Below are 15,848 nucleotides of genomic sequence, written 5' to 3'. Positions count from 1 at the left end.
CAGTCGGTCATCATCATCAGTAGAGTTACTAACTTATCAAAATTAAAACAAACTGCTTTTATGCTAAACAAAATAATCACTTCCGGGTCAAAGCAAGTTACCGGTCCATTGACTTAAAAAGTTCACTAACTGTTCTTGAATTTTTTAATACTGCGTTGAGTAAAGGTGGTACAAGTTTCTTCAGAATTGCAGGTCAAAGCAGGTTACCGATCCATAGACTTAGAAAGTTCACTAACTGTTCTTGAATCTTGTAATACTGTGTTGAATATTCTTCTAATTAAAAATAAATGCTAAATTTACAGGTGCTAAATTTATCATTTTAGTCTTCTAATAGCAAATAAAATGTTACTGATTCTAAAGCTGGTCTGTCATCCCCATATATACGACGTTACTATTATTCTCCATGACCACACTGCCTTTTCTATGACGAAAACAATAAGAATTCCACGTAGGGATAAGTCCTTTTATTAGACAGTGAAACGAAAATATAAAACAAAGACTCTAAATATTTCGATGACACAGTCGGTCATCATCATCAGTAGAGTTACTGACTTATCAAAATTAAAAAAAACTGCTTTTATACTAAATAAAATAATCACTTCCGGGTCGAAGCAAGTTACCGGTCCATTGACTTAAAAAGTTCACTAACTGTTCTTGAATTTTTTAATACTGCGTTGAGTAAAGGTGGTACAAGTTTCTTCAGAATTGCAGGTCAAAGCAGGTTACCGATCCATAGACTTAGAAAGTTCACTAACTGTTCTTGAATCTTGTAATACTGTGTTGAATATTCTTCTAATTAAAAATAAATGCTAAATTTACTGGTGCTAAATTTATCATTTTAGTCTTCTAATAGCAAATAAAATGTTACTGATTCTAAAGCTGGTCTGTCATCCCCATATATACGACGTTACTATTATTCTCCATGACCACACTGCCTTTTCTATGACGAAAACAATAAGAATTCCACGTAGGGATAAGTCCTTTTATTAGACAGTGAAACGAAAATATAAAAGAAAGACTCTAAATATTTCGATGACACAGTCGGTCATCATCATCAGTAGAGTTACTAACTTATCAAAATTAAAACAAACTGCTTTTATGCTAAACAAAATAATCACTTTGGGGTCAAATCAAGTTACCGGTCCATTGACTTAAAAAGTTCACTAACTGTTCTTGAATTTTTTAATACTGCGTTGAGTAAAGGTGGTACAAGTTTCTTCAGAATTGCAGGTCAAAGCAGGTTACCGGTCCATAGACTTAGAAAGTTCACTAACTGTTCTTGAATCTTGTAATACTGTGTTGAATATTCTTCTAATTAAAAATAAATGCTAAATTTACAGGTGATAAATTTATCATTTTAGTCTTCTAATAGCAAATGAAATGTTGCTGATTCTAAAGCTGGTCTGTCATCCCCATATATACGACGTTACTATTATTCTCCATGACCACACTGCCTTTTCTATGACGAAAACAATAAGAATTCCACGTAGGAATGTCCTTTTATTAGACAGTGAAACGAAAATATAAAACAAAGACTCTAAATATTTCGATGACACAGTCGGTCATCATCATCAGTAGAGTTACTAACTTATCAAAATTAAAACAAACTGCTTTTATGCTAAACAAAATAATCACTTCGGGGTCAAAGCAAGTTACCGGTCCATTGACTTAAAAAGTTCACTAACTGTTCTTGAATTTTTTATACTGCGTTGAGTAAAGGTGGTACAAGTTTCTTCAGAATTGCAGGTCAAAGCAGGTTACCGGTCCATAGACTTAGAAAGTTCACTAACTGTTCTTGAATCTTGTAATACTGTGTTGAATATTCTTCTAATTAAAAATAAATGCTAAATTTACAGGTGCTAAATTTATCATTTTAGTCTTCTAATAGCAAATGAATCCCTACGTGGAATTCTTATTGTTTTCGTCATAGAAAAGGCAGTGTGGTCATGGAGAATAATAGTAACGTCGTATATATGGGGATGACAGACCAGCTTTAGAATCAGCAACATTTCATTTGCTATTAGAAGACTAAAATGATAAATTTAGCACCTGTAAATTTAGCATTTATTTTTAATTAGAAGAATATTCAACACAGTATTACAAGATTCAAGAACAGTTAGTGAACTTTCTAAGTCTATGGACCGGTAACCTGCTTTGACCTGCAATTCTGAAGAAACTTTTACCACCTTTACTCAACGCAGTATTAAAAAATTCAAGAACAGTTAGTGAACTTTTTAAGTCAATGGACCGGTAACTTGCTTCGACCCGAAAGTGATTATTTTATTTAGTATAAAAGCAGTTTGTTTTAATTTTGATAAGTTAGTAACTCTACTGATGATGATGACCGACTGTGTCATCAAAATATTTAGAGTCTTTGTTTTATATTTTCGTTTCACTATCTAATAAAATGACCTATCCCTACGTGGAATTCTTATTGTTTTCGTCATAGAAAAGGCAGTGTGGTCATGGAGAATAATAGTAACGTCGTATATATGGGGATGACAGACCAGCTTCAGAATCAGCAACATTTCATTTGCTATTAGAAGACTAAAATGATAAATTTATCACCTGTAAATTTAGCATTTATTTTTAATTAGAAGAATATTCAACACAGCATTACAAGATTCAAGAACAGTTAGTGAACTTTCTAAGTCTATGGACCGGTAACCTGCTTTGACCTGCAATTCTGAAGAAACTTGTACCACCTTTACTCAACGCAGTATTAAAAAATTCAAGAACAGTTAGTGAAATTTTTAAGTCAATGGACCGGTAACTTGCTTTGACCCGGAAGTGATTATTTTGTTTATTATAAAAGCAGTTTGTTTTAATTTTGATAAGTTAGTAACTCTACTGATGATGATGACCGACTGTGTCATCGAAATATTTAGAGTCTTTGTTTTATATTTTCGTTTCACTGTCTAATAAAAGGACATTCCTACGTGGAATTCTTATTGTTTTCGTCATAGAAAAGGCAGTGTGGTCATGGAGAATAATAGTAACGTCGTATATATGGGGATGACAGACCAGCTTTAGAATCAGTAATATTTTATTTGCTATTAGAAGACTAAAATGATAAATTTAGCACCTGTAAATTTAGCATTTATTTTTAATTAGAAGAATATTCAACACAGTATTACAAGATTCAAGAACAGTTAGTGAACTTTCTAAGTCTATGGATCGGTAACCTGCTTTGACCTGCAATTCTGAAGAAACTTGTACCACCTTTACTCAACGCAGTATTAAAAAATTCAAGAACAGTTAGTGAACTTTTTAAGTCAATGGACCGGTAACTTGCTTCGACCCGGAAGTGATTATTTTATTTAGTATAAAAGCAGTTTTTTTTAATTTTGATAAGTTAGTAACTCTACTGATGATGATGACCGACTGTGTCATCGAAATATTTAGAGTCTTTGTTTTATATTTTCGTTTCACTGTCTAATAAAAGGACTTATTCCTACGTGGAATTCTTATTGTTTTCGTCATAGAAAAGGCAGTGTGGTCATGGAGAATAATAGTAACGTCGTATATATGGGGATGACAGACCAGCTTTAGAATCAGCAACATTTTATTTGCTATTAGAAGACTAAAATGATAAATTTAGCACCTGTAAATTTAGCATTTATTTTTAATTAGAAGAATATTCAACACAGTATTACAAGATTCAAGAACAGTTAGTGAACTTTCTAAGTCTATGGATCGGTAACCTGCTTTGACCTGCAATTCTGAAGAAACTTGTACCACCTTTACTCAACGCAGTATTAAAAAATTCAAGAACAGTTAGTGAACTTTTTAAGTCAATGGACCGGTAACTTGCTTCGACCCGGAAGTGATTATTTTATTTATTATAAAAGCAGTTTGTTTTAATTTTGATAAGTTAGTAACTCTACTGATGATGATGACCGACTGTGTCATCCAAATATTTAGAGTCTTTGTTTTATATTTTCGTTTCACTGTCTAATAAAAGGACTTATCCCTACGTGGAATTCTTATTGTTTTCGTCATAGAAAAGGCAGTGTGGTCATGGAGAATAATAGTAACGTCGTATATATGGGGATGACAGACCAGCTTTAGAATCAGCAACATTTCATTTGCTATTAGAAGACTAAAATGATAAATTTATCACCTGTAAATTTAGCATTTATTTTTAATTAGAAGAATATTCAACACAGTATTACAAGATTCAAGAACAGTTAGTGAACTTTCTAAGTCTATGGACCGGTAACCTGCTTTTACCTGCAATTCTGAAGAAACTTGTACCACCTTTACTCAACGCAGTATTAAAAAATTCAAGAACAGTTAGTGAACTTTTTAAGTCAATGGACCGGTAACTTGCTTCGACCCGGAAGTGATTATTTTGTTTAGCATAAAAGCAGTTTGTTTTAATTTTGATAAGTTAGTAACTCTACTGATGATGATGACCGACTGTGTCATCGAAATATTTAGAGTCTTTGTTTTATATTTTCGTTTCACTGTCTAATAAAAGGACTTATCCCTACGTGGAATTCTTATTGTTTTCGTCATAGAAAAGGCAGTTTGGTCATGGAGAATAATAGTAACGTCGTATATATGGGGATGACAGACCAGCTTTAGAATCAGCAACACTTCATTTGCTATTAGAAGACTAAAATGATAAATTTAGCACCTGTAAATTTAGCATTTATTTTTAATTAGAAGAATATTCAACACAGTATTACAAGATTCAAGAACAGTTAGTGAACTTTCTAAGTCTATGGACCGGTAACCTGCTTTGACCTGCAATTCTGAAGAAACTTGTACCACCTTTACTCAACGCAGTATTAAAAAATTCAAGAACAGTTAGTGAACTTTTCAAGTCAATGGACCGGTAACTTGCTTTGACCCGGAAGTGATTATTTTGTTTAGTATAAAAGCAGTTTGTTTTAATTTTGATAAGTTAGTAATTCTACTGATGATGATGACCGACTGTGTCATCGAAATATTTAGAGTCTTTGTTTTATATTTTCGTTTCACTGTCTAATAAAAGGACTTATCCCTAAGTGGAATTCTTATTGTTTTCGTCATAGAAAAGGCAGTGTGGTCATGGAGAATAATAGTAACGTCGTATATATGGGGATGACAGACCAGCTTTAGAATCAGCAACATTTCATTTGCTATTAGAAGACTAAAATGATAAATTTAGCACCAGTAAATTTAGCATTTATTTTTAATTAGAAGAATATTCAACACAGTATTACAAGATTCAAGAACAGTTAGTGAACTTTCTAAGTCTATGGATCGGTAACCTGCTTTGACCTGCAATTCTGAAGAAACTTGTACCACCTTTACTCAACGCAGTATTAAAAAATTCAAGAACAGTTAGTGAACTTTTTAAGTCAATGGACCGGTAACTTGCTTCGACCCGGAAGTGATTATTTTATTTAGTATAAAAGCAGTTTGTTTTAATTTTGATAAGTTAGTAACTCTACTGATGATGATGACCGACTGTGTCATCGAAATATTTAGAGTCTTTGTTTTATATTTTCGTTTCACTGTCTAATAAAAGGACTTATCCCTACGTGGAATTCTTATTGTTTTCATCATTGAATTGTTGCACAAATTTTTGTCCAACCTTATACATCACTCCATCTTTGATGAGGATGGAGTAAGCACCTCCGATGCATCACTGAAACTTTGCCTAATCTGACATATCAGCCCACCCCCGATGCAGATGGAGTAAGCATCTCTGATGCTTTGTTAGCGCTACTTTTCTTGTCCTCTTGTCACCTCGTAACTCACCGGTTTTAAATTAAGCCATCCCTCAGAGTGATTGATTTACATTTGATATTCTGACTTATTGTTATATTGCTGTATTTCTTTTTCAAGCATTGCTTCGAATGCAGATGAATCCTTTTCTGGCAACTTGTGTAGCTAATTTCTTATTTGGTGTCGGTTTACGTTGGTTTATTCTTTTCTTTTTTAAATTAATTAAAACAACTTTTTCCACAAAATAAGTTAAATACAAATAAATGTGCATTGAAAAAATATAAATGTTTTTACTTTTATAACTTTAATAAATCAAATAATATTAATATTTTGATTAATAAATATCAGTATATGTATTTTAAACTGACAATGCATATTCAATTGTGTTTTTTCAGTCAAGTGCAAATTATGTTCTGGCCTTGGGAAGGCATTGGGGTTTTGAGCCCTACTCATGTTAATTTCTGCTCGTTTTGAATTTGACTCGGTTATTTATTGTAATTTCTGTTCGGTTTGGGTTTCATTTATTTATCGATGCTGATTTGTGGTAGTTTTACGCTTGGTAGATTATTTTATTTTATTTTTGCTAATTTTTGTTTTAACGGAGTTCTTTACTTTTCTTTGAAAAAATTATTTTGTGGAAAATGTTTTTTAATTAATTTCTGTTCGTTTTATATTGACATAGTCTTTTCAGACAAAAAGAAAATAATAGTTAAATCTTTGTGTTTTTTTAAGACTTTATTGTATGGCCTGCTATTTATATGCTGGAGAAAATTTTTGAGTAATTTTTAACAACATACACCCTTTTAAAAATCTGGACACAAATAGTAGTGTTTAATTTAGTTTCATACCTCCTCTAGTTGACCTGAAATAGAAAACTTGATAACTTTCGTAAACAAATCTGTTTACTTTCTTTAATAGCTTGGATACACTTACGCTATTTTGATTTGGTAAAATTTTAAGAGCAGAAGTAACCCCAAAAGTTTGAACATAATACCCTCAGTCGTGGGATATTGCTGAGATGCCTTATTGGGAATTAGAATTAACACAGTGCATTTTAATTTAATCTTAAGGCAACATTTGGTTTTTGAACATAATGTGCAAATGAGAGGGTGGGTGTGGGAGGGGGATTAGTTGCCCTCCAATCACTTTCAACTAGGGGTGATCGTATCACTTCCTCAGGGGTGATCGTATCGACCCATTGGTCCTAGAATATCGCGAGAGGGCTCATTCGAACGTAAATTAAAAGTTCTAGTGCCTTTTTTTAGTGACCAAAAAATGGAGGGCAAGCCCCCTCCCACGCTCATATTTTTCCCAAAGTCACCCGATCAAAATTTTGAGATAGCCATTTCGTTCAGCAGGGTCGAAAAATATAATAACTTTGTCTTTGACGATGACTTAATCCCCCACTGTCACCGGGGGAAGGGATGCAAGTTATGAACTTTGCCCAATGTTTACATATAGTATTGGTTATTGGGAAGTATACATAATTTTTCAGAGGAACTTTTCTGGTAGTGGGGGAGGGGGTCGGGGTTACGTGGGAGGATCTTTCCCTGGAGGAAGTTTTCATGGGGGAAGGGACATTGTTATGAAGGGGGCGCCGGATTTCGCAGCATTATTAAAAAAAACGATTAGAAATTAAATAAAAAAAAAACAAGTTTTCAACTTAAAAACTTTTCAACTGAAAACTTTCAACATGAAAACTTAAAACGAACAGAAACTATTACGTATATGATTGGGTTGGCCCCCTAGCCAATACCTCGCTCTTTAGGCTGAAGTTTTTTTTTTAGTACTTTCATAAGAGCTATTATTCTAATAAACGGCATTTATGATTAAGGGGTCATTCTTAAAGAATTGGAAAAAATTCAAACTTTAGCGTAAAGAGCGAGGTGTTGACCAGGGGGTGAACCCCCTAATATACGTAATAAAAATATACGAATATAGAAGTTCGTTACGTAAGTTAATTCGTAAGTTACGTATTTTTATTGCGAATAAAAACGTTCGTAAATAAAACTAAACAACTTTCGAGAATGTCATTTATACAATACAAAGTAAAATTAATGTGTAAATTTCGTTTTAGTCATTCATGCACGGTTAGGCAGAATTAAAACCTGAGTTAATTTTAAAAACGTTCAGAAATTAAATAAAAAAATAAGTTTTTTTTAACTGAAAGTAAGGAGCGACATTAAAACTTAAAATGAACCGAAATTATTCCGTATGTGAAAGGGGCTTTCCCCTCCTCAACGCCTCGCTCTTTACGCCAAAGTCTGATTTCTCACAAACTTTATTTTTTAAAACAATAAAAAAAACTTTAGCGTAAAGAGTGAGGCATTGAGGAGGGGACAGCCCCTTTCATATACCGAACAATATCTGTTCCTTTTAAGTTTTAATGTCGCTCCTTACTCTCAGTTTAAAAAACTTGTTTTTTTATTTCATCTGGTTAATGACGAAAGGGGTCCCTTAACATCGCCAGATGAAAACGTCGGATTTCAAGTGAACTTGGTGGGAAGTGAAAACTAGGCTCTTAGTGTTGCCTTTGGACGGGTCTGCATTTCGTAAGGCATTGGCTAAACTCTATTCTACATATTGCGACCATTCCATTCTTTTTCTATTAGGTTTGCGCTCATTTTTTAATACTAGTGATATGCAGCATATTAGAGTTTTGTATTTTCGCTATTGTAAATATCTTTTGTATTTGCCTCGTTGGTATAGAAACCGTAAGATTATTCGAATGTTTAATGCAACTGATATATTGACGTCATATAATAAGTTGGACTCCAAGTTAAAAGATGAGGCCTGCAAGCGGTTAGGTCCTTTTCATCCGCTTGTGCGATTGTTCTGATTTGCATTTGTAGTTCTTTATATTGATATTGTTTTGCATGTGTTTGTTTTGTATGTCTTTTCCTTTTATTTTCTTTTGTTACTCCACTTTTTTGTGGGTCAAAAATAAATATTATTTGTTATGCTGTCTGTGGGAACGTGGAAATCTGGTTTCAGAATCTTTAGTCAGCAGCCTAATTACTTGACGATCTGGGGGAAATCAACCAAATCTGACCAACAGCTATTCTTTTGGTTTTAGATGTCTCTGGTATGGAAGGGATAAATTCTTGTCATGTGTATCCATCAGAAGGATTTGTCGTATCTCATTTAAATCTTGTAAGGATTTACGGCTCTTGTCCTAAGTCCCACCTTTAGGAGCTTAAGTCTTTTGTGACATAGTCTCATGGGTTACTCTGCAATTATCACCCATGGATCACAGTCACCGCAACATTTCAAGGGACCATGGTGCCAAGTCCCGAATTGATTTGTTTACAATTAATAATTAAATAAAGAACAAGTAATGACTATTTCTTAGTCGTGATCTTGAGATATTCGTCTTTGTAGACAAATTAGTATCTTGTAATCCATGGATAATATATTTAATCCATTGACTTAAAAGTTTTCCTGTTGCGCGAACGCATAGAACTTTCGCCCCTTGATGAAAACTAAATAAAAGAAAATAAGTATTTTCAGCTAAAAGTAAGGAGCGGCATTGAAACTTACGGAAAACGAACATAAATTATTCCTTATACAAGGGGGCTTGCCCCTTTATCTACCCTCGATCTCTACGCTAATTTCTGAAAGTTCTCTAAAAATACTTCTCGTTCAAATTCGACTGCCCTTTTATTTGAGCATTCTTTCTTGAAGAATTATGACAAAAGTCAAATTTTAGCATAAAGAGCAAGGGTTGAAGAAGGGGCAGCCACCCTCATATGCGAGGGTGTTATTACGGTTTATTTCTAATCGTTTTTAAATAATGCCAGAAGATTATTTTTCGTCCTTCCGTGTAAAGTTTCCCCTGAAAATTCCCCCCACCCTAGACCCGTCTAAGCTCTGCCTCTTCTTGAAACAGTAATTTTCTAAGATTTTACATTTAGTTGTTTCAAAACTACAAATTTTTTACGGCAGTACCATATTTTCATCAGTGTTGCCATGTTGAACAACTAGAATAAATAAGCAAAACTTATTAGCTAAACTAGACAGTGCTTTTCATCCGTATTCAAGCATTAACAATCTGCTGATTCCCAAATAATAATAAGAAGATAATAAAGATAAAAAATAAAGAATAATATATAAAGAATAAAAATAAAAAGTAGAAATAAAAAATAGAAATAAAGAAATAAAGATAAGAAGAACCAAATCAACGTCTTTCCTCTTATCTTCAAGAAACTACAGAATCTCTAAGATTCTGAAGTTGTTTGGTTCAATAGGTTTGTAGCCTGTTTTCTGCTGATTTTACATGCCATGTTTAATTTTTATAAATTTGGGGCCGGCAACTACCAAAAAGTACATAACTGGATATGGAGGCCTTTTTATCATATGTCTCCATATTTGGAGCCGTCTTTATAGGGCTCCATATTTTATTTTTAAAATATGGAGCTCTTTTTCTTTAAAGATTGAGTTCCTGATTTACCTAATCTTTAAAGATATATATGGTTAAGCAAGCTTCCACTTAACTAATTCAGACAGATTGCTTTTCCTCTGTCTTTGGTACCCAAGTTAATTTAGACGTTTATTTTACTTTGTTTATTTAGTTAATTCTTCAACTTTCATTTTGCTTTGACTTCATTGGAAAATTGTTGTATTAGTTTTAGTGTGTTAATTTTGCAATTTTTCATATAGACAGCGTCTTACATTTGAAAGTATATGACCCGGAAATACAAAAAGGCTCAAATTTGTGTAGTAAAAACAATGGTGGATGTGAACAGATCTGCTTGACCGTCTCAGCTGTGGATAGAGTCTGTAAATGTGCTATTGGATTCCAAGCGGATCCACAGGATGATACTAAATGCAAAGGTAATATTGTTGACATTCAGCTTTGAAGATTTGAGCCACTTTCAGCTTAATCTTTCTTTATTTTAATTTTCTCTTAGTTTTTTCCATCTTTATTCTTTTTTTTTCTTTTATTATTTTTATTCTTTCAAATTTTATTCTTAGTTTGCCATCCATGGAATCAACGCTCAACCGCTTTAACTACTTCATCTTCTTGTTTGAATTAATCGCTTTAGTATAATCTCTTTTTAGTAAAAAGCAAATGTTATAGCATTACCTAAAGCTGGGAGTTCAACTGACCCTTCAGATTATAGAGGCATTTCTCTACTTTCGGTTTTCAGCAAAATTTTGGAAAAACTTGCAAATAGTCAATTACAAAAACATTTATTTGATAGTAAGATTTTACACACGTCTCAATAGCGTTTTATAAAAGGAAAGTCAACTGAACTGGCAATTCATGAGCTTTTACTGAATATTAATGATTCACTAGATGAGGGTCAACACGTGTTGGCGATTTTTCTTGATGTCGCAAAGGCGTTTGACACCGTAAATCCTTCGTTGCTTCTTTTTAAACTAAAGTCTTATGGGTTTTAAACACAGGCTGTTAAATTTTTTTCATCTTACCTTTCCGGGAGACGACTAGATTGTGTTGATAAATCTTGTGATCTCCGTTCCAAAACTTTTGCGATTACTTGCGGAGTGCTTTAGGGCTCTGTCCTTCGGCCTATTCTACTTATTCTTTTTATAAATGATTTGCCTGAAGTTTTGCCTCTTTGTAAAATTATGATGTTTGCTGATGATGTAGTAATTTTTGCTTCTCACCGGGACCTATCAGTTCTTTTCCAAAACCTTAATAGTACTCTACTGACTGTATCTAATTAGTATCCAAGGAATTTACTAGTTCTGAATGAAAAAAATGCCAATATATGTTATTTTTGAGAACTGGATCTGTAGTGTCAGAAAGCTTCTCTCTTTTCTTGAATGGTCTTGAATTAAAACGGGTAGATCAGTTCAAATATCTTGGGATTATTTTAGATGAAAATTTGTCGTTTCATAAATATGTAAAAACACAGTCGTTAAAAATTTCCCGAAATATTGGCATGCTAACTCGTCTTCGTCATTACTTTCCTGAAGCTATTCTAAAATCTATTTATTATTCTTTTGTCCACCCATATTTTCTCTATTGCATTTCGGTTTGGGCATCTACATTTTCGTCTGTTTTCAAATATCTCCAAATACTTCAGAATATAGCAATGAGGGTTCTTTTTAATGTTGATTGCAGAACTTCAGTTAGACACCTATATGGGACTTCAGGAATTTTCCCTTTGGACCAACTTCAGTTAATTTCTATCTCTAGTATTTGTCACGATTATCAATATAGTAATTTACCTGTAAATTTCTCCGGCATTTTCCCAACTAATTCTCAATTTCATAATTATCCTACTACGCATCGTTCAGACTTTTCGTGCGAAATTCGCCCGACATCGAGAGCGGGATTCAGCATCCATCACACTGGGCCAAAAATCTGGAACTCAATTCCAGCATCAGTTCGAGAATGCAGCAACAAGCGACATTTTCTAAGACTGGTGAAGAAATATCTTATGACATGCTAAGCATTTTGTTCATTAGGGTTTTCTTTTTCATTGTTGTAAAATTTAGTTAGAAAATGGCTGTGTATTTTCGTTGGCAATATTTTCAGCGCTAAAGTATGCCATCAGGCATGTGCGCTGTTTTGTGACATTTATTTGTGTACGTGTTATAAATAAAAATATTCTACTCTACTCAAGCCCACAGTGTGTCGCTGCAGCTGAGGCTGAACTTGGGGTCCCTGTGATCAATCCCACTCTGCCACTAAAGGACCATCTGCTGTAAAAAAAATAATAAAGTCTGTTCAAATGAAATCAAAGTGAAAAATTGAAGCTTAAACGACAGAAATTATCCTGTACGAGTATATGAAGGAGTCGGCCGTTCCCTTTAATCTGAGGGTTTATTTTCAATCAAAGTTACAAAATCAATGTTCTCTTATGTTATTAATTTTTTGTTCACAATTTTAAGCTTAATGTATTTTAAAGATTTGGAAACACAATGAAAAGAATATTGTTTTCATCAAATGTTGTCATTAGAATTCTTCATTTTAGAGTTTCGGTTACCATTGGCACCACAAACAGTTTGAAAAACAAAGTATCTCCTGTAAACAGAACTAAAACCTCTGTGATAAGTTGCACTGTAGTCGAGAAGTGCAGAGTGAGAGAGAACGAGATAGTGAGAAAAAAAGAGAGAGAGAACCCCAAGCAATATCGATTTCCATCTCCAAGAATATCCTTTAAATACTGCTAATAATCTGAACAAATTTCTTTCCTCCAATGTACAGAGCCTCCTCTCCCAACTCTCCAGACACTCTTTACTTTTTAATGTCTCTTGGTTCCTCAACCAAACAGTGGAGACAAAAATTAAGAACATAAAAAGTGCAGCCCTTGTCCACTAGACATTCCCATAGAAGTAATTAAAGTTTTTACCGGTGATATTTCAAGTCCTCAATCCTTAATTTTTAATGAAATTATCTGTAATAGTAATTTCTCAAATTCTTGGAAACTAAAATTTTGTTTGAAGTTGTCTAACCCATTAACCTTATTCCTGTTTTCTTAAATTATATGAAAGCCTTTTAGCTAAGTTTTTGAAATTGAAGATACTCATATCGAGGAACTCCAAAGATATTCATTCGGCTATTTTTTAAATTGTTGGAACATGTCTTTAAGACTGTTGAATCATCAACAAATTTTAGTCTATCCGAAAGATCAACACAAAGGTTGTTTATCACTACAAGGAATAAAATTATGCCTAAAAGCCCCGAGGTATGCCCTTGGAAATTGGTAGGATTTGGAGGATATTCTTCTAGCATACCCTTGTCAATCGGAAAATATGTTTAGGAAAATCGGAAACTACTTGTGTTCTCTTAGAAAGGAAAGACACAATTATTCTAGGTAAATAGGGGTCAACTTGAAATTCATATAAAAAATTTTCCTCGTTCAAAATGCTTTGTGGCTAATTAAATCGAAAGTATTTTTAAGCCCCGCTATAATATTTCAGGTAGGTACTGGGGCAGGTACTGGGTTTTCTAGTGTGTTACATATTGTGCTCAAGAAATGAAAAAGAAACTATGTGGTGGATATAACGTAAGTTTCCGAATCTCCTGACATCAATATTTGGGATTACTTTGAACCACTCAGCTACAAATTTTTCATATAATTTGGAGAAAATAGGAGTAAGTGCAACGGGTCGGCCGAAATCCATCTTGTTATCTGTCTTTTTCACAGGAATAGTAAGATTCTATTTTTCCAGAAATTTGAGAACTTATCATAGTGGTAGTTTCATTACTAATTAAGGACACAGGTCTAGGGCTAAACGGAAAGCAGGTCGTCCTCGTCTGGGTTGGGAGGACGTCATAAAGAAAGATTGAAAGGAAATGGGAACTTTGTGGGCAGGTGTAAAAAGGGAGGCTTTGAATAAATTGGGGTGGAGGAGGAGCATGCTTAGCTGTGGTGGCCTCAGGTGGCTTGGTGCTGTGGTGAGTTGTTAGTAGTAGTAGTATTAGCAAAGCTTTAATTAATTCTGTCGTAAGGTCTAGTGGACAAGTGCTGCACTTAATTATTTTGTTAATTTTGTCTGCACGTCTAAGGGCGAAATGAAGGGGGATAAAGGCAGTAAATAGTTAAGAATGTCTAGAGAGGTTTGGGAGGAGGCTCTGCACTATGGAGGAGAGAGATTTTTAAGAGTTTTAGTATGTATAGTATCTAAGGACTATAATTACTATTTTGGGTTGCCCCACAAATATTTTTCGTTCTTTTATATCATTGCTTTGGTTCAGTAGAAAACAACACTTGTTCTATCAAAATGCTAAATTATTGTGATGTTTGGAACAAGTAATTACATTTTGCCATTCTTTTACCTACAGGCTTTTCATCAAGAGCCATTTGATCAAGCGTATTATGTAAAAATTAACTTAAAACCACAAAGAAAGAGAAAAATATTGAAAGCACAAAGAAGAAAAATAAAGAAATGAAAAACACTTGATAGCTAGCCATGGACAAAAGCTTACTAATTACACTCCAACTCAAACGGCGATCGAAAACTTCTTTTTTTTACTTTTTTTTTTTAAAGGTGCCAAAGAAGTGATATTTATTAATTTATTGATTCAGATTTAATAATATTTACATAGTATGCTTCTTGTATGTTGGTTATAGTGTAGAGTATCACTTTTTGTTGTATTACGAGCAAGTATCTCAAGAAAAAATTAATAAAATAATTATGGAGGAAAAACAAAGAATAATGTATTACATAAGATGATTCTCTGTCTTAAAGTGGCTTTGATGGTTTCTATCCTTTCTCCTCTTTTCTTTAGTTCTCCTACCTCAATATTGAGAGTTTGTTATGTTTAGTTTTAACACATGGTAAAACGCTCTCCGAGTTTGTAAAAATAGTTCCTTGCCCTAGAAAGACCTGGGAAAAAAGCCACCCTCTTGTTTACTTTTTTCTCAAGCTGAATAAAGTCCTGCTAAAGACTCATTCAAAAATAGAGTTAATGCCGAGATTTGTATGCCGCCACAATTTAGTTTTTTTTTCAATGGAGATATAATTTATACACAAAAAAATAAACAAAAGAAAGCATGAAGTCCAGTAACCTGGGCTTGTATGGCCACTCCAAAAAAAGGCATTAATTTACATCAGTGCATTTGTTAACATCAACATCTTTGCTAGCATCACAGTAATTCGTATTAAGGTTTATCTGATTTACTATTTCAGATTAGCTAAAAATTCTAAATTCCTATATATTTTTTTTCTGTACAGCCAAGAATTGATTGGCTGGCCTTAACCAATTTCCAAAAAAAAATTTTCTCAAAAAATAAATCCCATTTCTCATAATGAATTGTAAATCCTGAGTGTGAACCGTGAAAAAAGTTTATTCAAATCTCGTATCTTATTGTGATCTAGTTATAAATTCTCATTTCTATGTGTTTAAAAGTTCAGATAAGTCTTATTTCTTATTGTGGTCTCCTTGTGAATTTTGGAATAGGTACAGATAAATTTGATTGTGATCTCAACGTGAATTATCATTGTCAATTGAGAAAAAGTTCTGGTAAATCTAATTTCTCAATGTTTGAAACGTAAATGGAAAATAAATAATTCAGATTAGTTTTATTTCTCTTTGTTAATGCACATAAGTCGTTCTTCTTCCTGTTTTGCATTCATTTTTATATTAGACTACGGTTACGTTCTATACAGATTTTGTTTTGATTTTAAATATTATATTAATATAATCT

At 33.3% G+C, this 15,848-nt stretch overlaps 1 protein-coding gene across 1 annotated transcript in view; it reads left to right on the top strand.

Annotated features, from left to right (window-relative positions):
• The window catches only part of LRP1 (LDL receptor protein 1), a 654,607-nt gene that overhangs the window by 322,627 nt on the left and 316,132 nt on the right, over positions 1-15,848 (top strand). The window contains 1 exon segment of the mRNA XM_089105022.1: positions 10,381-10,554. Coding sequence (XP_088961148.1) covers positions 10,381-10,554 — 174 coding nt within the window.

Source organism: Artemia sp. Qi Xiang Cuo, chromosome 19 (genome assembly GCF_049724085.1).
Source record: "Artemia sp. Qi Xiang Cuo chromosome 19, ASM4972408v1, whole genome shotgun sequence".
In the NCBI taxonomy this organism is placed as follows: domain Eukaryota; kingdom Metazoa; phylum Arthropoda; class Branchiopoda; order Anostraca; family Artemiidae; genus Artemia; species Artemia sp. Qi Xiang Cuo.
Note: the sequence above shows the minus strand (reverse complement) of the source record. Positions and strands in the feature narration are given on the sequence as shown.